The sequence below is a fragment of the Malaclemys terrapin genome, chromosome 2, assembly GCF_027887155.1.
Source record: "Malaclemys terrapin pileata isolate rMalTer1 chromosome 2, rMalTer1.hap1, whole genome shotgun sequence".
In the NCBI taxonomy this organism is placed as follows: Eukaryota; Metazoa; Chordata; order Testudines; family Emydidae; genus Malaclemys; species Malaclemys terrapin.
In genome coordinates this window covers 197,683,841-197,708,789 of record NC_071506.1, presented here as the reverse complement: position 1 = coordinate 197,708,789, position 24,949 = coordinate 197,683,841, and the positions used below count along the sequence as shown (strand labels likewise).

The following is a 24,949-nucleotide window of genomic DNA, read 5'->3' as shown; positions in this document are numbered from 1 at the left end:
GCTCCCATTGGCCAGGAACCACGGCCAATGGGAGCTTCAGGGGTGGTGCCTGTGAATGGGACAGTGCGCAGAGCTGCCTGGCTGCGCCCCCATGTAGGAGATGGAGGGGGGACATGCCGCTGCTTCCAGGAGCTGCTTGAGGTAAGCGCTACCCAGAGCCTGCACCCCTGACCCCCTCCCATGCCCCAACCTCCTGCCCCAGCCCTGATCCCCCGCCTGCCCTCTGAACCCCTTGGTCCAAGCCTGGAGCACACTTCTGCACCCCCAACTCCTCATCCCCACCCCAGAGCCCACACCCTGAGCCAGAGCCCTCACCCCCTCTGGCACCCCAACCCCCAATTTTGTGAGTATTTATGGCCCCCCCATACAATTTCCATACCCAGATGTTGCCCTCAGGCCAAAAAGTTTGCCCACTCTTGGGGTATACCCTTCCATCTTCTTTTCTTCTTCTGCTAGCCTTAATCCTATCTATATGGGGTCAGCACTTTTAGTCCTCCTTTTCCATTCCAATCTGTCTTGAAGCAGTTCCTCAGAAACTCCGCGGCTAATCAAATACTTTTGTATGAAATTCATCCATCTAATTTTGGATCTTCCCAACCCTTCTCATACTCTCTGCTTCTAAATTTAACACCCAGTTTCCTATATATTCTTCCGAACTTCTTTTCACATGCCCAAACCATCTAAGCCTGAATTTCTCTCAGCTTTTCTTTAATTAATTCCACCATCACACTTCCCTTAATTCGTTCATTTCAAACATAATCCAGCCTGGTAACTTTGAGCATCCATTTTAACTTTTCCACTGTATTCAAGATCTGCTTCTGTCTCCTCCTCAGTGCCCAGCATTCAGAGTCATACAAAAATGGATTTTGTAGATCTTATTTTTCAATTTGATAGGCACTCTCCTATCACAGATCATGTTGCTCACTTCCTTCCATTTAGTCCATGCCTTTCCTGTTCTGCTTACAAATTCCTTGTTGATTTCATCATTATCCTTTACTATTGAACCTAGGTTCTTGAACGTCCGTACATTTTGGTAATGGGTGGGCTCCCAGACTTAGAATTCCATTGTTTTACTGCAAGGTATCAATGAATCTACTGACCACATAACCTGTTTTATTTCTGCTGATTTTCATGCCATTTCTTTCAAATACACACCTCTATTTTTCTATATCTTCTTCACTTCCTCTTCGCTCTCCTCCACAAGTACACCTCTACCTCGATATAATGCTGTCCTAGCAGGGCCGGCTCCAGGCACCAGCCGAGCAAGCTCGTGCCTGGGGCGGCAGATTCCACGGGGCAGCATTCCGCCCAATCCTAGGGTAGCACGGCCGCTTTTTTGTTTTGTTTTGTTTAGCGATCCGGCCGCCCTGTAGGGGCGGCAGCATGGAGGAGGGGAGCGCCCTGCTGGGAGTGGGCTGTGCGCTTCATCTGCCCCAGCTGGTGCCAAGACTTCAGCAAGCCCAGCAGGGCAGCCCGCGTCCTTCCCTCTCCGCCGACTGGAGCAGCGCAGAGCCCTCCCGGCAGGCGGCGCAGCGGTCGGGGCCACGTGGCGAGTGCCCCGCTGAAGCCCTGGCCGCCCCCCTTCTTTCTCTCACCCCTCGCTCCCTCCCCCGCCCCCTCCCCCACGCTAGCCGGGGCACGTCTGCAACGCAGGGAATCCCCCTGCACCCTGGCTCCGGACGCACCGCAGGTTGTTTTTTTGTGTGTGTTTTTTTCCTGCTTTGCCGCTCCAGCTGTGCCGCAGGGGTTTTTTTTGCTTTGCCGTTCTGGCCACCCTGATTTTTTATTTTTTATTTTTTTTTGCTTGGGGCGGCAAAATAGCCAGAGCCGGCCCTGTGTCCTCGGGAGCCAAAAAATCTTACTGTGTTATAGGTGAAACAGCGTTATATTGAACTTGCTTTGATCCACCGGAGTGCACAGCCCTGCCCACCCCCCCTACCCCCCCCGGAGCACTGCTTTATTGCGTTATATCCGAATTCGTGTTATATTGGGTCGCGTTATATCAAAGTAGTGGTGTAGTACATCATCTGCAAAAAACGTGCACGGGGGGGGGGAGGCACTCTCTGGATGTCTTTTGTAAGTGCATCAAGCACCAACATGAACAAAGAGGGGCTCAGGGCAGAGCCTTGATGTGCCCTGACTCTTACTCATAACTATTCTATTTCTCCATTTGGCTTTTTAACTGTGGGTGCACTCTTCCATAGCCATTCAAAAATGATCCCATTCAAACACACCCTGTTTTCCCATGGATTTGCTGTTTTGCCAGAACTGGAAGTAGATAAGACTTGAGCTCTGATGTCCCAATAACACTGTGACCTTAGGGAAACAAATTCCTCCTTGCAAAACTGAGCTAATGCAATGATGTGAGTCTAAATTAATAACTAAAATAAATAATAATAATAATAATGCCACCATTCCCACTTCAAACTCAAACAAAAGTTGATTTGGAGCATTGTAGTCCAAAAGTTTGAAGAGCTATAACTTCTGTATTTTATATGTGGGAACATCAGCAAAAAGGCTCCTTCATGCTGGGCAATGAATAGTTACCATCCATTAGCCACATCCTACTACAGCTCTAAATAAGGCTACTGACTTTATATTCAGTTGTGAACAATTTCTTTCTAAGTATCTGCAATTCTTTAGGTCTCTGTGGAGAACCAAAACTACCTTCTCTGGCTTGTTCTCTCTTTTACACACAATGGAGTCATGATTTTGTACTTACGTTATTAGTGGCATCTACACAATTTGTGAGAGTTCCGTACATGGAGCCAAATCACAGGGGAAACAAAAAGAGCACTTTCCCTTCACAATCAAGAATAAGTGATCAGAGATGTAATCAAAATGGAAATTCATAGAATTTAAATCACCATGAATACAGTCATGATTGTTTGAAAAGCTTAGTTATTTATTTCTTAAGCTTAACATTTGTCTTGGATCTGAAATGAGTTTCTTTAACATTTACACTGCTTTTAATTGTATCATGGAATGCATTCATTACATTTTGTGGATGCAGACTTTACACTGTGACAATGGCTAGCCACACTGATATTTGGAATCCGAGAGCTTGTGCTGCACTAGCAAATTTCACCATGGTAGGCCAGGCTCAAAGTGAATATAAATAGTTGACAAAAAGAACAGGAGTACTTGATGGATATGCATCCGAAGAAGTGGGCTGTAGTCCACGAAAGCTTATGCTCTAATAAATTTGTTAGTCTCTAAGGTGCCACAAGTACTCCAGTTCTTTTTGCGGATACAGACTAATACGGCTGCTACTCTGAAACCTGAAATAAATAGTTGACTCACTGGGAAAGCGAGGAAAACAAGAAGCTTTGGGGACAGGTGTAGCACCACTAAGCTGCTTTGAATCTCTGGGTGTTACAAAAGATTGGCAAAGCACTGCTTTGAAGTGTAAGGATGCAAAGCATTTGTATTCCAGTTTTGAACTGATGCAAGACTACAGATGATATCAATTCTAACTGGGTTCTAGGTCCTAACATTCTAATAATCTGAAGACATAAAAGAATCATTGTCCCTTTGATTCCAGTTAGTATTATTAAAGTTTGTAACTCTCCTTAGTTTATGCTTTCACTATTGTCCTGTCCGAGAAAGGCCCATGGAGTTTGCACATAAATGTATTTTTGCGGATAAACCAAAACCATATATGAATCCTTTTGAACTCCAGAGTGATGGAACTGAATTACCTAAATACAAATCCATCTTTACAGTTTCATCCCATTCAACTTCAAATGTGGCCAACGTTTCATGAAATTTTGGTTTAAAATGATGGAACTCTCACAGTTTCTCAGCTGATCATCTCAAAAGGTTTCTGTTAGTCTGGGTCAAAAGACATGAGATTTGAGCACCACTGAAGATGAACCTGCCCTATGTCAATAGTTTGGCTTCAAGCCCTACCCCAGTGCAGATCCGAAGTCACTTCCATGGCTCATCTTTAGGATTTTCACATATAATGGAGATGCAGACATTTTGAGAAGCAAACACAAGCTATAATAGAGATACCACAACTGATACATAGCATTAGACCATATGGAATGAGTATTACACTGCATATATGTTAACAAGAAATCACCTAGAAATAAGTAACTGTACCTTACTAACATCAAAGATAAAACAAGCAAAGAAAAGATGACACTATCACGCAAACACTTTTTTATGGAGCCAATTTATACTGCGGCTAGTGCTCTGGGCTATTTCCCTGGCTCAGAGAAGTGATATTTTGAATCTTTACGGGGCATTGGACAGAAGACAAAATTTCACCTTAAAAAAATTAATGTGCACACACAACCACACAAAGCATGGAAATGGCAAAGCATCATTTGCTGCAAATAAGTCATGCTAGGCCCTATAGGGATTAGCCAAATCTGTTATAACTGAACTCAAAGAAACAGTTGAGATTCCCAGCAGAAGAAAGCATATGCACTTCAATCAGAGGCTATTCCACTGCTTTTGAGCAGTGCTCCCTGGGCAATTTTCCCCCCGGGTTCTCCCTGAACAGTTCACAAATGCTATTCACATTTGTTAGTCCTTCCATGCAAGAAGTGACTTAGAGAGGGGACAGTACTTACAGAATTGGACGAGACTGGAAATCTTCCTGGTTCATTCTCTCGGATTGACGGATTTTCAAAATTTCTGTGTAACTTAGATTCTGAAGTTTACTTTTGAATTGGTCCAGAGAGCTAGGCTTGGTAGTGAGTGCTCTCATTATTTGCTCTTTCACCACCTGCATTACCTGTGGACGAAAGCAAGAAAGTATTATTTTTTTAACTCTTTGGTTTTGATTTCAAATAATATTCCAGTGTATGTTGCAATTAGATGGTGTGGGGAACAGGAGAATTTTAATAATTATCCATAGTGATCACAACGCAAATTTTGCACCATGGACTGCAAAGGAGTTAACCTCTAATTGGATGCCACATATAACAACAAGGGCTCAACTACACTACAATAAATAATCCTCTTGGGGGACCCACTTACAATACAGTTATCTGCTAATACTGTTAAAAAGCAATTCCTGCTTCCTAGTGTGAATGGGACTGTCACTGTCTTACAGTACCACGCTATAGTCCTGCTTTGGCCAAGGCCATAGCCTGGTTTGGGGACAAAGGAGTAACAGAAGGTTGTGTCTCTTCTACATTATAAGATAGAACTACATTTTAATCATGTAAGGGGAACCAACCAAACAGAATGCCCCAACACAGTTTTTATCGTAGAAAATGGTATAGTCTGTAATAGGGTGACCAGTGTGAAAAATCGGGACAGGGGTAGGGGGTAATAGGCACCTACATAAGACAAAGCCCTAAATATCAGGACTGTCCCTATAAAATGGAGACATCTGGTCACCCTAGTTTGTCACAGTCCTGAGACTGAATTCGCTTCCTGGTTTCTGCCAACTCAGCCCAGGCTGTGGGGCCCCTTCAGAAAGTCTATGTGGAGACGGAATGCAACAGTGCAAACTGTTGGGGGTCTGGAGCTGGATGGATAGCTCACAAAGCTGGAGCGCATCCATAAGAAGGGCTTTATGGCACACCTAGTGGAGTTTAAAGCTGCCCTCCCCAGCAGAGGGCAGTAGCAAAGTCTGATAAGTGCAGTACTTTGCTCCACTCTGTATTGCATATGGGGAGGGGCGCATCTGATATATATATATGCAGGTATAACTGCTGTGTGATTATGATGTGCTTTTCTTTTCCATTCCAGTTTTCTCCCCCTTTGCCTTTCTCGAGACTATTTGGTTCAACCACTCGAGTTTCAACCTCAGCCTAGAGGGTCACTGATCTTCACACTGTCTCAGGCACCCATTACTTATTCACAAGGAGTAGAGTACATAGCGAAGGAAATGAAGCTAGTAACAAAAGAATATAAAATCAGGAGAGGGTGATCAATTTTCTAAGGTTGCTATAGGATTGCTTTTGAAGCAGTGCCATAAAAAATGCAGACTAAAGAATTAGAATGAAAGATGTCTGTACAACAGAGAGATATCTACATATTAACTATGTTGCTAGGAGAAAACTGTTGAGACACAGTTAACTTAGGGGATTTGTTTGGCACCAGTACCCATAAATATATATCACAGATTGATCTCTCTCTCGCTCGCTCTCTTTGCTTCTTTCCTCACTGCTGGTACAAATAACATACTTTGAAATGCTTATCTGATTCTGTCTTTAGGTGGAGTGGGGGGGAAAAAAAAGTTTATCAGACTTAAAAAGATTTTTCTCCCTCACAGCCAAGCCAGGCTGACAAGGAGGAGGAAATAGTAACATTCAGCCCAGATCAAAGCAGATCTGTGATAGGAATTAACATCTGGGAAAAGAGGATAGAAAATATTCTTGCATAGTTTTTTCTTTTCTTTTATTCCTTCGTCTTCACTAATATTTCTAAAAATGGAAGCTTGAGCCGTTAGCAGACCACGCATTCTGAAAAAGTTCCTTTTCCCAAATGTGTGTACGTTATTGTTTTAGTTTCACTGCATCAACCTTGAAACTGTCATCATCTGAGCTGTGTTTTTGACGTTCATTTCTTGAGATGCAACATCCCTTTTAGACATGAGCTATATACTCATTCTAGTCTTGCTACCAGGTGCAGTAAGCAAATTGAAGCAATTAAAAAGAGATAAGAAAAGCTCTCTATTGCATGAACGGCACACTCCTGAGCTTTTTCCAACAATCCACTTCCAAAAGATGATGATTTTTTCCCCCTCATAATTCTCCCTCTTCAATCAGGCACAAGTTTACATTTCCCCATCTACTTCCAAAGGGTCATTTTCTGCTGCCCTTACTCAGAGGAGCACTTTACTTTGAGTATGAACTTGCAGAGTAATAGACTACTCTTCATAAGTTTGGTAGACTCTGGCCCAAACAAAGTAGAGGGTCCAATCAATCAATCAATCAATCCACACATTTTAATATCCCTATCATTGTGGTATTTGGGCTATATCTATAAGATTTTTTAAGGATAATTCATCAGGTAAAAATATCTAGGATTCTTTATTCCATGTTTCAGCTGCTGTTCCTTCACCACTTATAGCGATGTTTGCTTTCAGGTGACTGCTGTCTGCAGTCCACCAGATAGACCTCTTCTAACTGGTTATTCTACTTAGCTTATTGGCATGGGGTGAGTGATTGATTTGGTTGTCTATTTCAAAGAGGATGTCTGCATGCTTTTAAACTGATCATTTAAGAGGAACAACTTTTCTCATTGGCTACATTCACAATATAGCTAACAGATTACGCAAGTCGAAGTATTAAATATGCCATCCCTGGCTACTGATTTTACATTACCCCAGAAATTAAATGTAAATGAGCATATTATCACGATGTTTGAACACGAAGAGACTGATCCAAAGTTGATGGGAATCCTTGCGGTGACTTCAATGGGCTTTGGATCAGGCCCTAAAGGAGTTTCTGAAGTCTAATGAAAAAAATGTCCATAAAAGAATAGCCAGAAACTGATGCTCCTAACGTAAGGAACAGGTGTACTGCTTATTCATAAACCCATACTAGACAGACCAGGTTCCATCTGATTTCTGGTTCCATCTTTCTTTTTCTGTCTTCTTGGCAGCAATTATAGCACCAGTGAAGGCAAACATGCCACCCCAGTTCAGTTTTTCCAATGAGCATGAATTTGGCCCTGGGTATCCCCTCTATTTATCAAGATTGTTACAGGTTCTAGTTGAGCATCTTTAACATAAAGACCTCAGATAGAACATGGTTTTAAAATACTGTAGTTAGCTCAGCTCTTATAGGCCCAATGCTGGACTGTTCACTGCAATTGATTTTTACATCCAACCAACAGTCATGATTTCTGCACCTCGTACTACGCAGTTGCTAACCTTAAAGTATATTTTCAAATGTAGATACTTAAAGTTAGGCACCTAAATAAGTGGTCTGATTCTCAAAGATGCAGAGCGCCCCCAACTTCCATTGAAGTGGAGTGCTCATCACCTCAGAAAATCAAACCATTAATTTAGATGCTAAAGTTGCAAACACTTACACACATGCTTAACTTTAAGACTATGAGTGATCCCTGTATTTGCAGTAGCTGTTGTAATGCAAATAATGTGTGCGTTTTCCAGTGCTATAATCTTGAAAGCTAACCAGAGGAGAATTGTTAAAGAACAATCCAGTCCTCTTTGTGACACCTTTTCCCCCATCAGCACAAGACGGCAGACTCAACAGGCATGCCTTAAAAACTAGTGCATGCCAGAGCTAAGCCATTGCGGCGATTATCTTCTTTTTAGTGTTAGTTGTGGAATGGTATTTAACAAGTCAACCTAAGTGCCACAGATGCTAGTTGAGTCATCTCCCTAGCATTGGGAACCACTGCCAAGAACTTCTTATCTGCTCAAAATCTCTAAAGCTGAGTTGCTAGCTCTTGATTACTGCTGCTTGGTAGATTAACTGCTCTAAGCTTAGGATCAACACATTTAAAAATTGACCTTACAGGTGTAATTAAAGGAACTCTTTTCCTCAGTATTTCTTAGGATATATCTACACTACTAGACCTATAGTGACACAGCTGCAGCTATGCCACTATAGCAATGTGGTGCAGACACTTACTACAATGATGGAAGGAGTTTTTCCATTGCTGTAGTAAATCCACCCCCTTGAGGGGAGTAGTTAGGCTCATGGAAGAATTCTTCCATTGACCTAGCAATGTCTACACTGGGGCTTAGGTTGGGTTTAACTACATTCCTTGTGTGTGAATTTTCCACACCTCTGAGCAACATAGCCAGGCCGACCTAAGTTTTAAGTATACACCAGGCCTCCATGTTGTTAAACATAAACATTATAAATGGTGATTGCAAATGCATTATATATTTTTTTCCCATAGGACATATGCAAGATTAGATTTTGAGGGGGAACATTTTCTCCATCTTGTATCCTTTTCGTTTGATTTTTTCTAGACTGATCCCCTGTTATGTGGTGAGGCAGAACTATGAGTTGGGCAGTTTGCTAAAGGTGGTCAACTTAACTGAGGCTAGTCAAAGAGTGGTAAAAAATTAAATATATTTTTTATGTTGTGGAGCACAGTGACTTAAGCCCAACTTACTTATCTGGAATGAGATGGCAGTGCCTTTCATGTCTATCGAATCTAACCTATCTACTGGATTTCTAAGTTGGCCATTACTATGTTATCTAACTTCATATACAACTTTTTAGATAGCTCTCAACATATCCTTGTTTGACGTCATCTCTGTCAAGTCACATTTTGATTACTTCTATCTTCCCACCACTCTTATCTTTTTCTCTTTTGTTCTCTCTTATCTCTTGGCATCGGAATTTATTTCTATGCAAAATAAAGACTATCCCATTCAAGTAGACAGATCAGAAGTCTGAACCCTTTGGCTTTACCGTAAGGGCTTGTCAACACAACCCCACAGGGCAGACTACGGAGGTATGCGTTGCAGCATGCACTGATGTGTTGCACCGTAACTACCCCCACATAGACCCTGCTAGCATGAACTAAAAGGTACCTAGTTTGCGTTAACACAGTCCTGTTTGAAACAAGCCATTTAAATATCAACACTGTTAACTTTTTCAGAACTGACCGTTTTAACAGAAACATCCAGCATCAATGCATCAGCACATGTGGTAGTTGTAGAGATGGGGTGGGGTGGGGAGGTTGAGGGGCAGGGGTGATTGCTTCCCTAAATCAGTTTTTGTAAGTATAGAAATACTGGCATGAAATTACAAAGGTCACAAGGATAGTTAGCAGTTTGAAACTTTCCACATAAAATCGACAGCAGTAGAGACTTCGCTATTGCTGTCGATTGCATATGGAAGGCACTCAGGACACTAAAGAAATAGGTGGCAATATAAAATCCAAAGATAGACGCCTGATAATTAAAATCTATGTATTGATTGTTTAAATCAAATACAGAAGTATAACTATCCAGAAAAAGATACAGGCCCAGATTTTCAGAAGTGACTATTGATTTGGGGTTCTTTGATTTTTGGGTTTTTAACTGGACACCTCTTAAACGAGTTTGGTTTTCAGAAAGTGCAAAGCTCCCACCCTCTTAAAATCTGGCCCCTTCTATGTGTCTCAAGTTAACTACTCCAAAACACAGGTACCCAAAATAACTGGTCACTTTTTAAAATGTAGGCAACAGTATAAATAGACAGTGCCATAGCCTCAGAGTTCTTCAAGGCTGATCTCTCTCTCCTCAAGTCTCAGCTCCAGGATTCATTCCTCAAATGAATTTCCTGTCCTCTGCCCAGGAGGAGAGTAGAGATTCCTACCAGGGGGTAGGAATGAGCATCTATTAGCCTCCTTTTCTATGCCTACCCTGGACAGGGAGTGGTGAGGAAAGATATGAGCTTGAACACGAGGTAAGGAGAACAACTGTTTTGCCTTTCAGCTCCTAGGGGCCATTCCTGAGGATGCTGAGCAGTAGTCTCCCCTTCCTGCTTTTTCCATCTTTCTCTGGTCTTATCACTCACCAGTGACAGCTGCTTCCCAGCTCTATGAGGCGCCAGACTGGACAGAGTGGCTGGGGATAGGAGGAGTGAAATTGTTGCTTGGCAGAGATCTGTGGAAGTGGGGGAAAATGAACAAGTACATTTCTCCTCAGATGTGGGCAGGTGGGAAAAGAGGCTCTATAGCCTAAGCACTATGCAGAAGATTATTTTGAGAATGAAGCCAGGAGGGAGTTGGAATTTAGGTATTCCTGGTGGAAGTAAAGTAGATCGCTTTGCCATTGCTATGTCTGGGTGTTCTGTAAATACAGTTCAGCGGAAATGGACCATTAATTGCTGCACTAGACTCATTATATCCCTGACCTACAGCACATCTGCAGACAAAGGAAATAGTCTGCTGGGAACTAAACACATGGCTTGGTTTTACATTTAATTTCAGGAGTACAATCTACTGGCTGCACTGACACATTTTCCTTGGTGAACACATATCTGCACCGGTTCTCTTGGAGACCTCCAATCTATTTATAACATTGTTTGGGGATTTTTTGGTTGATTGAAGTCAGAAATAGAAGCAGAGGCATGGACTCTGAGGAATAGCAGCTTGAATATGATGCAGTAAATGACAAAAATACGGGAAAAGGATTTCTAGGAAAGAAGTGATGTGGCTGGAGAGAGAGGGAAGGAAGATGACTTCAGTAGTGGCACATTGAATAGATTGAAGGAGGCAAGATAAGAAGAAAGAAGGCTGGAAAGAAGGGTATAGCTATGAAGAAGAAGGATGGCCAGGGCGGGGACAGGGGTGTAGAAAGGTGGAATGTTGTTATTGCAGCAAAGCTGTTACAGCTGCTCAGGGCTTCGGTCCTTGGAGCTCCAGTGTTATCAGCACTAGCAGAGAGTGCAGCCTGCTAATTCAGGAGACCTTGATGTTACTTATACGGAACAACCAGAGGCATGGTTTGGTGACAACGGCACTTAGCTAGGTTTATTGCCCTCAAGTACATTAACAACCTGGCAAGGAGTGTCTCAGTCAGCAGCAGCAGTCTTTGCTGTCCCCTCAGCCACACAAAAGGTTAAGGCAAGGTCTCCTGACATGTATAGATTAAGACAAACAACTGGAATAAACAATTTACATACCATCTTACATGTTTTATGACATCTGTTTGTTACTCCCCCTTGTACCTTTTTCCTGGTATTGCAGACAAAACATCCCTATTCATTATTCTGTAAAACCCTCTTATCTTGTGCTAGATTGGAGTGTATTTGTATTGGCATTCTGGAATGTATTTACGCAACTATTTAGTGCCTAGTACTTTCTAGGAGTACTTATGTTTTAGCAACGCTAGCAGCATCTTTGCCAAGTTTATGTATCAGACAGTGAACTTTAATACATGGCCTGACTTTCATTCACAGCCTCTGTTTCAGGCCTAAGGTTTTGCACTAGGACCAGTGCTCCTCTCTCTTTACTACGAGAGGTTTTAGCACTATGGATTAGCAAAATAAGGATGGAATCTGGTTTATATTAAAAGAGAAAGAAACCAAAGCACCAGTGAAAGATCAGATAGGGTGGGAGAAGGGTCAACGATATGAGAAGTCTGTGAACCTGGGAGACAGTACTACAATGGAATTTCAATAGTGACAGAGCAGGAAAGCAGAGGAGAAGGATCTGGAGAAGAGATAATGGAAGAAGATCAAATGAAAGGAAACAGAAGGGACAAAAGGAGGAGTAAAGGAAGGGGTAAAGGGTAAAGCGTGGGGGTCAGGAGACAGCCAATAGAAAAGAAATATCAACAGAGACTGGGATGAAGGAGGACAGAGTGAAACTAATGGTGGAGAAGAGAGAAATGAAAAAAGGTGTTTAAGAATGTGTGAAATGCAGGACGAATGAGACTAGGAAAAGGACTTGAGAAGAAAGTCATCAGCAGGAATCTTGCAAGAACTAATCATGTGAGTTTTCATGCATTTTGGTTCAAAAACTGAGAACAGCTCACAACATTTTGACAGAATTGAATCTGCACACAATCTGGCCTCAAAACTCATCTAAACATAATCTGAATCATCTGAACAGCACTTCCTGAGTGCATCTCTGATTTAAATAGGAACTACTGAGGGATGAGAAGCATCTTTCTTTACATTTAATATGTACAGAAGGAGATGAATATTTGCACCAAAAATGAGACTTAAATTGGTCTCCTTTTTGTTCATCATGCCCCTGGAGCAAGTGAGGCAAGAGATGACTCCTGAATGACAAAGCTTTTCTGCCCAAGTAAAATAATGTGCAAAGTTAATATGACGGTCTCTGTAAAGTCACTTGTTAGTTAATTGAAATCTTAGTTCAACCAAGATTACATTATTGCTTTCAGTATCTGACAAAGGCCCCTGGCAAAATAAAACATGCACAAATCATTTGTGGGTGGCATTTAATCCAGGGCTTTTCACTAACAAAATGTGCTTAGCTCCTCAAACAAGTTTTCAAGGAGGGAGAGGAGATGGAAAAGAGAGAGAGTGTGAGAGAAAGGGGGGGAGGAGGAGGAGAAAGAATGTCTACACTTTAATTTTTAATCATGTTTTAACATGTGATAATTAACATGCTGTAAATTCTAATGGAGACAAGAAACAAATATTTAGGTTAAACATGACTAGAAACAAATATTTATGTCCTAGAACAAATATTTGTGTGGTGCCTCCATCACAATTTACAACTGTCTTAGTAACCTGTTAATTAATATATGTTCAAACAGGACTAAAAGTTCAGCTATAGATTTGTGTACTCACAGATTGCTAGTATTGGGGAGGGATAGGGAGGAATAGGCAAACTTTTAAATCCACAATATCCTATATTAACTTAATATAAAAAATAGATACCAAAACAAGTTAAATTAAAATTAGAGGACCTGGTACTGTTCTAAATTACACTAGTTTATACCCCAACCAACTATTGAATACAACTGTTTAGAAAACAGAATTTCCATCCCATGGGAAAATCTGATATTTTGACTTTTGTTTTTGTCCTGAAATGGGATGCAAAGTTGAAATACTGAACATTCTCGTGGAATGAAAAGATCCAATACAAATTTGATTTAGGAATGTCAAAATGAAAAATTTCAAAAGTTTCAAGTGAAATGAAATGTTTCATTCCAAACTGTCAGCATTTTAGACATTTCCAGATGTCTAAATTATGATTAGAAACAAAACATTTCATTTCAAATTTTCTCATTAGAAAACCAGAAAACGTAATGAAAATGGACATTTTTCACACTTTTACAAAACTCCATATTTCATCAGGAAACCTTTTTGGTAAAATAATTTTGACCAGCTCTGTTAATGAAATGCAGATACTCTGGGGTTAACATTGGCATAACTGAGAGCAGTACCAAAGCAGGAATTTCAAATTAAATGCTCACATTTCAGCTTTAATTTACATGAACAAGAGAAAAGTGACAAAGATATGGCTCAAGGATGAGCTGGCAGCCCTCTTTAAATTTCCTGACCTTTGTTAATATGCATCATGGCTTAAACATTTTTTTTTTAATTTTGTTATATTAAATAGAGGAAACCTTCACAGTACATAATAAAGTGTACCTTGCATACTTTACTAGAGAGAATGGAATTGTGTCTTTGGATTGAGTCCTTTGTCCAGTGTACATACGGATATGCCTTTGTGAAGAAACACAGCAGGCGAAATCATCAGCGGATGTAATTTGGTGTAGCTCTGTTAAATTCAATGGTGCAATGGCAATTTCTATTAGCTGAGGATCTGCCCAAGGTTTGCAAACTACAGAGTCAGGTATTTGCAAAGCTGTACTATTTATCTGGATAAATTTGTATTTTATTATGCATCATATTTTCTAATGAGTAAGCAATAATAATTCTTAGGTAAACACCTATTTTAATATTCAGATCACTGAAGAAAGCAATGAGCTAAAAAACTTGTCTACAGAGTACCAATTCCTTAGCACTCTTCCAATTAACAGTTTAGTGTTTTAAGTGATAGGTGCATCAATGTTATCAAAAGGTTCATTCAGTGCTGGAAGAATAAAAAAATGGTCATAAGAATTAATTAAGCCATTTATAAAATATATGAAGCAGTGAATAGAGCAAATCCATTCTGACTAGTCAGATCTTAAATGTGTCTAGAAAAGCTATTATTATCTATTGTATAAATCCTTCTGAGTTCACAAATTACTGACCTGGCAGATCATAATAACTGTCTTCAAGGCTGGTAAAGCCCAAATTCTGATTTCAGTTGTTGCACATGTGCAAATAAACCGATATGCTAAAAATCTTTAGGAAATTATTTTAATTGAGAAAAAATCCTAACAAACATTCTCTCTGGGGCAGGGACCATCTTTTTTTACTTTGTATCTGTACAGTGTCTAGCACAATGAGGTTCCTGTTCCCTGACTGGAGTGTTCAAGCACTACTGCGTAACATAAATAATAAATGACAACAATGCACATTAATTATTTTGCCCCTTTGTATTAAAGAACTTAAAACAGGAATACAGAAAGCAAAGCCTGTGAGGCTATTCTTACAAGAAGAAATATGGTAACAAAGTTGCCATATTCTGCTACAAAAACTGCATGAGCTTTTGTGGTTTAAGCTGTGAGACCTGTGAGTTTTTGATTGTTGGGGATCCTGAGGTCTTTTTTTTTTTTTTTTTTACTCTCACACACAAAACTCCCGCTGAAGTCAATGGGAATTTTATCAAAGAAGAACTGAGGAAAAATTTCAGGATTTGGACTAAAATGAATTCATTTTCCACAATGATTTACCCCCTGCTTTGATCCCCAGCATTCCAGTCTCAGTTGACAACTTCTTCAAACGCAGTTACATCCTGGAACCAGTTATCATGGTGAGTTCTAAACAGCTGGACAGAGGAGTTCATAATCTCAGTGATGAAAGACCTTTAGCTATGGTAACAGGAATGGCATCACTGTAACAAAATCACTGAACTTATTCCATGTTGTAAATCTTGACACCTAATAAGTCTGCAGTCTTTCATTCCAATAACTTGGGGCTACTTGTTGTGTGTCTTGGGACAGGAAAAATCTTTTCAGAATTCATTGCAAGCCATTTGTTTTCCTTTAAAAGGATAATGTCAACCTATGTAGGCTCTAAAATGTAGCAAATTAAAAATAATCAGTCTCATTCGGAAGTTCCCCTAATGCCTCAGATGTAATTAAGCAAAGTTATATATCAGGATTTTCTTTTATTAACTGTCGTGGGTTCACAACGATTCAAACAGCACAGGTTGTGCTACAGTGAACATGTCCCATGTGCATATACATAGTTCAGTATTTCTGTATGGGGCGGTGTGCAAGTGGAGTCAAATGAACTGAAATGCTATTGCTCTTCCTGCAGATTCTTAACTGTATTGTGAAACATGAGTACAATCAAGAGCATGGCATATAGTGAAGCCAATGGGCTCCATAGAGCAGTTCTACTGTCTGAGCCCTGGTCTACACTGGGTGGGGGAATTGATCTAAGTATCCAAGTTACGCAACTTCAGCTACGTGAATAACGTAGCTGAAGTCAACGTACTTAGATTGACTTACCGTGGTGTCTTCACCACGGTGAGTCGACTGCTGCTGCTCCCCCGTCGACTCTGCTTGCGCCTCTCGCAGCACTGGAGTACAGGAGTCGACAGGAGAGCGCTCGGGGGTCAGTTTATCACATCTAGACTAGACCCTGAGGGTACGTCTTCACTACCCACCGGATCGGCGGGTAGTAATTGAGCTATCAGGGATCGATTTATCGCGTCTTGTCTAGACGCGACAAATCGATCCCCGAACATGCTCCCCGTCGACTCTGGAACTCCACCAGAGTGAGAGGCGGAAGCAGAGTCAACGGGGGAGCCGCGGCCGTCGATCCCGCGCCGTGAGGACCCTAGGTAAATCGATCTAAGATACGCCGACTTCAGCTACGTTATTCTTGTAGCTGAAGTTGCAGATCTTAGATCGATCCCTCCCCCCCAGTGTAGACCAGCTTGAGTGTTAAGGAGAAGGGCCAGGGGAATTTATATGGGATGCTGCTTGGAGTGCACTGGAGCTGGAGCCTGCAGAAAGTGTGTATGTTCTGTACATTTGACCACACAATATATCAGAATGTGAGATGACAGACATTTTTACAAATACCGGGTTTTAATACCTCACCCTGCATCCAGACTAGGGCTGTCAAGCAATTAAAAAAATGAATCGTGATTAATCACATTGTTAAACAATAATAGAATACCATTTATTTAAATATTTGGATGTTTTCCACATTTTCAAATATATTGATTTCAATTACAACACAGAATACAAAGTGTACAGTGCTCACTTTATATTTATTTATTACAAATATTTGCACTGTAAAAAACAAAAGAAATAGTACATTTCAATTCACCTAATACAAGTACTGTAGTGCAATCTCTTTATCATGAAAGTTGAACTTATAAATGTAGAATTATGTACAAAAAAATAACTGCATTCAAAACTAAAACAATGTAAAACTTTAGAACCTACAAGTCCACTCAGTCCTACTTCAGCCAATTGCTCAGACAAACGAGTTTGTTTACATTTACAAGAGATAATGCTGTCTGCTTCTTGTTTACGATGTCCCCTGAAAGTGAGAACAGGCCTTCGCATGGCACTGTTGTAGCCGGCATCACAAGATATTTATGTGCCAGATGTGCTAAAGATTCATATGTCCCTTCATGCTTCAACTTCCATGCTTGAAGAAGACATGCGTCCATGCTGATGATGGGTTCTGCTTGATAATGATCCAAAGCAGAGCGGACTGACGCAGGTTCATTTTCATTATCTGAGTCAGATGCCACCAGCAGAAGGTTGATTTTCTTTTTTAGTGATTCAGGTTGTGTAGTTTCCGCATCGGAGTGTTGCTCTTTTAAGACTTCTGAAAGCATGCTCCACACCTCGTCCCCCTCAGATTTTGGAAGGCACTTCAGATTCTTAAACCTTGGGTCGAGTGCTGTAGCTATCTTTAGAAATCTCACATTGGTACCTTCTTTGCGTTTTGTCAAATCTGCCGTGAAAGTGTTCTTAAAACGAAGAACATGTGCTGGGTCATCATCAGAGACTGCTATAACATGAAATATATGGCAGAATGCAGATAAAACAGAACAGGAGACATACAATTCTCCCCCAAGGAGTTCAGTCACAAATTTAATTAGCGCCTTATTTTTTTAACAAGCATCATCAGCATGGAAGCATGTCCTCTGGAACAGTGGCTGAAGCATGAAGGGGCATATGAATGTTTAGCATATCTAGCATGTAAGTACCTTGCACCACTAGCTACAAAAGTGCCATGCGAATGCCTGTTCTCACTTTTAGGTGACATTGTAAATAAGAAGCAGTCAGCAATATCTCCTGTAAATGTAAACAAACTTGTTTGTCTTAGCAATTGGCTGAACAAGATTTAGGACTGAGTGGACTTGTAGGCTCCAAAGTTTTACACTGTTTTGTTTTTGAGTGCAGTTATGTAACAAAAAAAAATCTACATTTGTAAGTTACACTTTCACGATAAAGAGATTGCACTACAGTACTTGTATGAGGTGAATTGAAAAATACTATTTCTTTTGTTTATCATTTTTACAGTTCAAATATTTGTAATAAAAATAATAATATAAAGTGAGCACTGTGCACTTTGTATTCTGTGTTGTAATAGAAATCAATAAATTTGAAAAAGTAGAAAAACATCCAAAACTATTTAATAAATTTCAATTGGTATTCTATTGTTTAACAGTGCAATTCATCGTGATAAATTTTTAAATTGCAGTTAATTTTTTTGAGTTAATCGCATGAGTTAACTGCGATTAATTGACAGCCCTAATCAAAACACAACAATCAACCCAAAAACTAAGGAGATCCTGGCAGACAAAAAATGTCATCTGTTTGTTTTGTATCTCTGCTCTTCATTGAAAAACTTAGAATTTTTTTAACCATTTGAAGTTCTGATTCCTTCCAGAAAAGTGGAGTGGCACAGATTTGCATTTGAGTGTACCTCCCCCCACCCAATGCACACGTGTGTGAACACAGACATGGACACGCACACACATCAGTTCATATTTACTATGGTAGTCATTTTATGGTAAGTAACACACTACTTTTTATCGCCTTCTGTTTCTTCCATTGCATATTGGGCTCTCTCTGCTTTCTCTTTCTGGACTTATGAAGTGTCCCCAAGAGCATACTGGGTAATACCAAATATCACAACACAAACCATGCATGGAGACACATCACTTTGTATTTCAAGGAAGAGACAGGCAGGGGAAACCCTTTTAAGTATGGTATTATTGTACTGGGAAAAAATATAAAAGAGCATTGCAATACACTGTGTGGCAGCTGTGAAGTGGGAAAAAAGCCAAAAAACACAGCAGAGAAGGGGAGGCAGAGCTGCATTGGTTGTTTCCATAGAAGAGTGAGATAAGAAGCCAGAAGAGAAGGGAAGCTGGGGGAAACAGCTGTCTGAAGAGCAGGGGGAACCAGATCTCAAAGCTTCACCTGCTCTACTTTAGGGAAGAGTTGCCCGCAGTTGTTAAAGGGAAGAGCAAAACCTCATGTCATTTCACCTGCCATCAGCATCCATGTCAAGGAGCCCGGTCTGCTGAAGACTGACTAGTTTGCCTGTCAACCATCTGCTCCCCAGGGAATCATGTATTTTGGGAGAAAAGGGCTCAGCATGCATGTGCACTCTGACTGATGTGATGGGTTTCAGTACTTTATGAGAGACAATAAAAATTGGATTAATTATTTTAGAGACAGAGAGAACACAAAACAAATTAATCCACAGCTTTTGGTTTATCAGTCCTGCAAGGAGGCTTAACAAACTTTCCTTCTCCTGTGGCACATCATTAATCATTGCCAAACTAAACATGATCTCAGCACGGTTGGTGGTGCAGCTCACTGCCAAAACCTAATAAACAAACAAGAATGATGGCTGTCGGAGACACAGCATGCAGAGAAGGGTAGACAGTGAATTTGGGATTACATTTTTACTTTGATGGAAGGTAAAAGGCTGCTGCTGCTTAAGGCAATACAGCTGACATCAATTTCCAGATCCTACATGAAAAATAAAGGACTCAAGTATTTTTTGCACTTGTTAGACACAGGGAATGTTATTTAACCAGGGTGAAATTCATCTTGGTGCCCCATATGTAAATCCTGTAATAGGGCACTGCTGGTGGAATCCATGGGCAGGGTGAGGGGCCATGGGATCCATGACAATATAATGGTCTTAATTCTCCACCCAAATTATTGAGAGAGAACCTGTGTTGCTTCCTGGTCCTAGGACTGAGGAGGTATTTCTTCATTACAGCTACTATGTATTCATCAGCATAAAGCCCGATTATCTGGGCTCCATAGAGTGAAGTGACTTTTTCCCTTAGTGAATTTGGTATGTTTGACTGGGGTAAATGTGGCTCAATTGTGGACATAATTTTAACAAAAAGGCAACACATTGTGAGCTTACATCACTTGTGAATTTCTGAGTCAGAGGTCTGGAAATAACAAAATGGCTACTATTCATAGTTCTGTCCTGTCTTACTTTGTGACCTAGGGAAAGTCACTTGCAGCTACACTGTGCTATGCTTTACCCATCTGTAGAATGGGTATAATAATATTTACCATATCTAACCCACAGTAGTACTGTAAGATTCACTCAGTGTTCATAAAGCACTTTGCGATCATCAGATGCAAAGGATTATGTAGATTTGAAATAATATTTTGCTTTTGTTCCAATTTCAGAAGCTGTCAGATTGGACTCCAGGAAAAGAAAAGCTCTTCAGGAAATCAACAAACTGTGCTAATGAAAATCCATGGGCAACACGATATCCTTCTTAAAGGTATAGAAATACTGGCATGAAATTACAAAGGTCACAAGGATAGTTAGCAGTTTGAAACTTTCCACATAAAATCGACAGCAGTAGAGACTTCGCTATTGCTGTCGATTGCATATGGAAGGCACTCAGACACTAAAGAAATAGGTGGCAATATAAAATCCAAAGATAGATGCCTGATAATTAAAATCTGTGTATTGATTGTTTAAATCAAATACAGAAGTATAACTATACATATCTAGAAAAAGATACAGGCCCAGATTTTCAGAAGTGATATTGATTTGGGGTTCTTTGATTTTTGGGTTTTTAACTGGACACCTCTTAAACGAGTTTGGTTTTCAGAAAGTGCAAAGCTCCCACCCTCTTAAAATCTGGCCCTTTCTATGTGTCTTGAGTTAACTACTCCAAAACACAGGTACCCAAAATAACTAGTCACTTTTTAAAATGTAGGCAACAGTATAAATAGACAGGGCCGGCTCCAGGCACCAGCTCAGCAAACAGGTGCTTGGGGCGGCCAAGGGGAAGAGGCGGCACATCGGGCTCTTCGGCGGCAATTCAGCGGCGGGTCCCTCGGTCCCTCTCGGAGGAAAGGACTGGCCGCCGAATTGCCACCGAAGAAGAAAGCGGCGCGGTGGAGCTGCCGCCGAAGTGCCACCAATCGCGATCGCAGCTTTTTTTTTTTTTTTCCGACGCTTGGGGCGGCAAAAACCCTGGATCCGGCCCTGTAAATAGATCCCTCCCACTAATATCATCTTCAAACACTGGTAGAGTGGGCAGCACGAGTTTGGAGTTTAGATAGCGCTCCATTATTATTTCTTTAAAGTACAATATTTTAACATGTACATTGGGATGTGCAAAATGTTATGATTAATTAGGAAAACTTTCCTGGACCAGAAATGCACATATTGCTTTCTTCAGAAAGGAGACTACTAAAAGGAAGGCAAGCCAGTGAATACTTAGACTTTAATAACACGTTTCAGAGTAGAAGCCGTGTTAGTCTGTATCCGCAAAAAGAACAGGAATATTGTGGCACCTTAGAGACTAACAAATTTATTAGAGCATAAGCTTTCGTGGACTACAGCCCACTTACATGCATCCGAAGAGAAAACTATGGGGCAAATTCATCCCTGGCATAATTCCACTAAGTCAACTGAGTCACACTGGGGAATAACTCGATCTCATCTTCAGAATCTAAGGAAGTCTTCTTCCCAACTTCCACCCCTTCAAAAAAGAAGAAGAAGAAGAAAAAGATGAAGAACCCAACTCAGCAATGCACATGGCTAACTGTAAGCATGTGGGCAGTCCCACTGAAATCAGTGTTAGAGTTAGGCATGTGCCTACGTACTGTGCTGAATCTGGAGCTTAGTTAGTCCACAGTTCAAGAATCTCCATATCCTGATCAAGATGAAGAACAATGATCAGTCAATTGAGCTAACACATCTGGTTGCACTGTAACAAGGAGCCACAAACAATTTGTGCAGAAGGGATTCAAGCTGACTACTGGTATTCTCTCTGCTGAACATTCCTAGATATTCCATCATTCTCACTGGCGGGTTAAGGAAGTGAAATGTTTCAGGAAAACAAAACAAAAAACAGTTGAGAACTTCTTCAGGAGCAAATCTAATAACTTTGGAAAACAAGCTGCTTCTACCTTAGAAATATTTTGTGTTCATTAAACACACACACACACACACACACACAGACAGTACAATGTGTTATTAAAATGGAACCCTCTCTGTATGAGCCATTTCCATTCTACTTTTCAAAGACAAGGAAAACTGAACATTTGGAAAATATTTTAAAATATGGAATTCATAGGGTGGGATGCTAACAGAGAAGCCATAGATTCAATGTCAAGGCTTGGTTTCTCTCTTCGTCACCAATAGCTCTGGTTCTCAAGCTGTAATTAGATAGTCCTAACACAGTTGTGAATATAAGGCCTGAATCTTATTTCACTAGCACCAGTGCAATTCAGGAGGAAACTTCACGTAAGCTAATAGTGTAAAACTGGTGTAAGTGAAAAGAGAATCAGACTGACAGGGAAAAACTCTCATTGACTCAGTGTAAGTTGGGTCTGATACAAAGGCAGGATCAATATAGAACTTGAGCTCTAAAACAGGGAACCCAAAACTCCTTCCCTCTAACTTGTGGATCCTGTTTTCCAGCAGAACCCTCCTCTGTTCCCCAGAAAGTGGCACTGATGCCCTGCGTTTCATACCTGGCCAAATTTATCTCGACTCCATTTACTGATGGGGGGGAGGGGAGGAATCACAAAGGAACTCTGTCACTTCTCTGAAATGGAATTAACAGATTAGCATTAAATTAACTGCCCATGTCTCTGTCGGAGCTACTTTTGCATTAGTGTACTTGGATTATCAGCTCTATGGGCCGAGACCATATTTCTGTTGTGTGTGCGCACAGTGCATAGTACACCGGGGCCCTGATTTCTGACTGGCATCACTACTGCAGTACAAATAATAAATAATAACAACTAGAATAAACCAGTGAACCAGGCGTGATGTTTTTTTAACTTAAAACAAAGTACTGGTTTAAAGTACTTAAAAAAATAAAACCAACCCACACCAATCTGGTAAAGTCTATTTAAATACTCCTTTGGTAAATGTGATATAGCTTTTAGAAAGCTTTCACTTTTTTAAAAAGAAAGATTTCACACTTTAAAAACCCCACATAGATACAGAACTATTATCAGCCTCCTCCTCAACACACTTTAGCAGAAGATTTATTTATTCCTGGGGTTTTGGCAGATTTCAACCCACCTATTATTTGTCATGTTCTTCCTTTTTGGTCAATTTGTCATTTTAATATTTTTTTTCCCCTCCAGACCCACTTCTCCTCAAAATAAAATAAAATAAAATAAAATAAAACATGAACAAAGAATAATTAGTCAAAAAAAATGCCAAGAATATTCAATCATTTTAACATTGTGGGTTACTTAGAGAGAAAAAGAGTAACAGCAGCAGAATATCAAGCCATGGTGTTCTCACTGTTGGAGCAGTTCTGGGAAGGCTGAGGAATTTTTTTTTTTTAAATCCCCATTTCAGATTTATTTCTCTTGACTTTTATATATTTGTCAACAAAGAGAGTCATAGAGTTTAAGGCCAGGAGAATCTACCAGATCATCCAGTCTGACCTCCTGTATATCAGAGGCACCAGCACCACTCAGCACCTGCACACTAAGCCAAACAACCAAAATATTATCGCCCCCTGCAGACTAGATTACTGTGTGCATGGGCAGAGAATAGGGATTGAGACAGGAGAATGATTGAGATATACCCAGTTAATCCTGGCAAGTTACCCAAACACTTGCTATAGAGGAAGGGGAAAAAAGTTCCAAGGTCACTGCCAATCTGACCTGGAGAAAATTCCTTCCTATCTCCATATATAGTGATCACTTAGACCCTGAGATGTGAGCAAGAACCAGCCAGCCAATCACCTGAGACAGAAAATGCTTGGTGCCACCTCAGTGTCATGGTCATTCCTGATGCCTCAGAAGAAAGAGATAGAAAACACAAATCCACAACAACCCCAATAACTCTGAGATGTGTGGAGGGAAATCTCTTTATGATCCCTGCAGGTGACCAACTGTAACCCTGAAGCATGAACTTTCAGGGACATACGACATCAACCAGAAGTAAGCCCCAGGGGCTGCTGAGCCCTGCACCCTACCATCACAAGCTAACCTGTATTACAATCATAAATATGTCCAGCTCTCTATTTAAACTCAGTTGTTTGCCCTCACAACTGCTATTGGTTGTCACCCCTTCTTCCCACCTCCACCCCAAGTTGAGAACATGCTGGTAAGGAGGTGGAACACATCATCAGTTAAGGCTAGGGACAGGAAAACAAAATAGCATGGAGCCCAGAGCTGCTCCATGCATGGAAGTGGTGTCAGAAGCTGAAAGGAGGCAGTCAGGCAGGAGACATGAGTTTGGCGGAGAGGCTGAGGAGAGTTATTCTGGTGTTCACTGAGGACTCCTAGGCAGGTGGAAGGACCTTCCCTGTGCTCAGGGGAGGGGAATGGAGGCAGCATTCTCTGTTTTGGTGTGTGTGTGTGTGGGGGGGGAATACAGAGGTGTCAATGCTGTAAAGGGCTTCACTTCATCATCAGTGTACCTTGTGTCTGATTTAACAAACCCTCTGGTGAGTGAGCGAAAGATATTATTGGAACAGACTAATGTCAATCTATGCAAATTTTATCTATAAAATTTACATCCCTGAGGAAATTATTATTAGGGCATGTTATCTCTTCAGAAAGCAGATCCCCTCCAACGTCAGTAGGCAGCTGAGTTAATGAAGTAACAGGGTTAGCTGCTATAACAGCTGTAACATTGCATGCACAATGCAAATCAGTCCACAAATCACTTACATCAGAATGTGGCAGGCAAGCAGCAGCTGTATCTGACACCCTTGATAGCTTCCTAAGCAGTGATGTGATGCCAGCGTTGTTCTCGAAGGGAGCTCCCACAAGCATATCCTCGCCCTGGCAACACGTTCCTTCTGATCCAAGTTATCAGCATCTTCCATATAATGTCAATCTAGCCCCCAGTACCTCTCATTTCCACCCTAGTTCCAATCCCTCTCACCCAACACCTCATGCACACAAGTGAACACACTCTTACATTCTAACAAACTGCAGTAGGCCACATGACTTGAACCTCCC

The 24,949-nt window shown here is 40.9% G+C and overlaps 1 protein-coding gene across 9 annotated transcripts in view; it reads right to left on the bottom strand.

Annotated features, from left to right (window-relative positions):
- Positions 1-24,949, bottom strand: part of ELMO1 (engulfment and cell motility 1) — a 453,353-nt gene that overhangs the window by 40,448 nt on the left and 387,956 nt on the right. For all 9 annotated transcript variants that reach the window (XM_054019260.1, XM_054019259.1, XM_054019255.1 and 6 more), the window contains one exon: positions 4,584-4,747. In XM_054019260.1, coding sequence (XP_053875235.1) covers positions 4,584-4,747 — 164 coding nt within the window. The remainder of the gene's footprint in view (positions 1-4,583; positions 4,748-24,949) is intronic.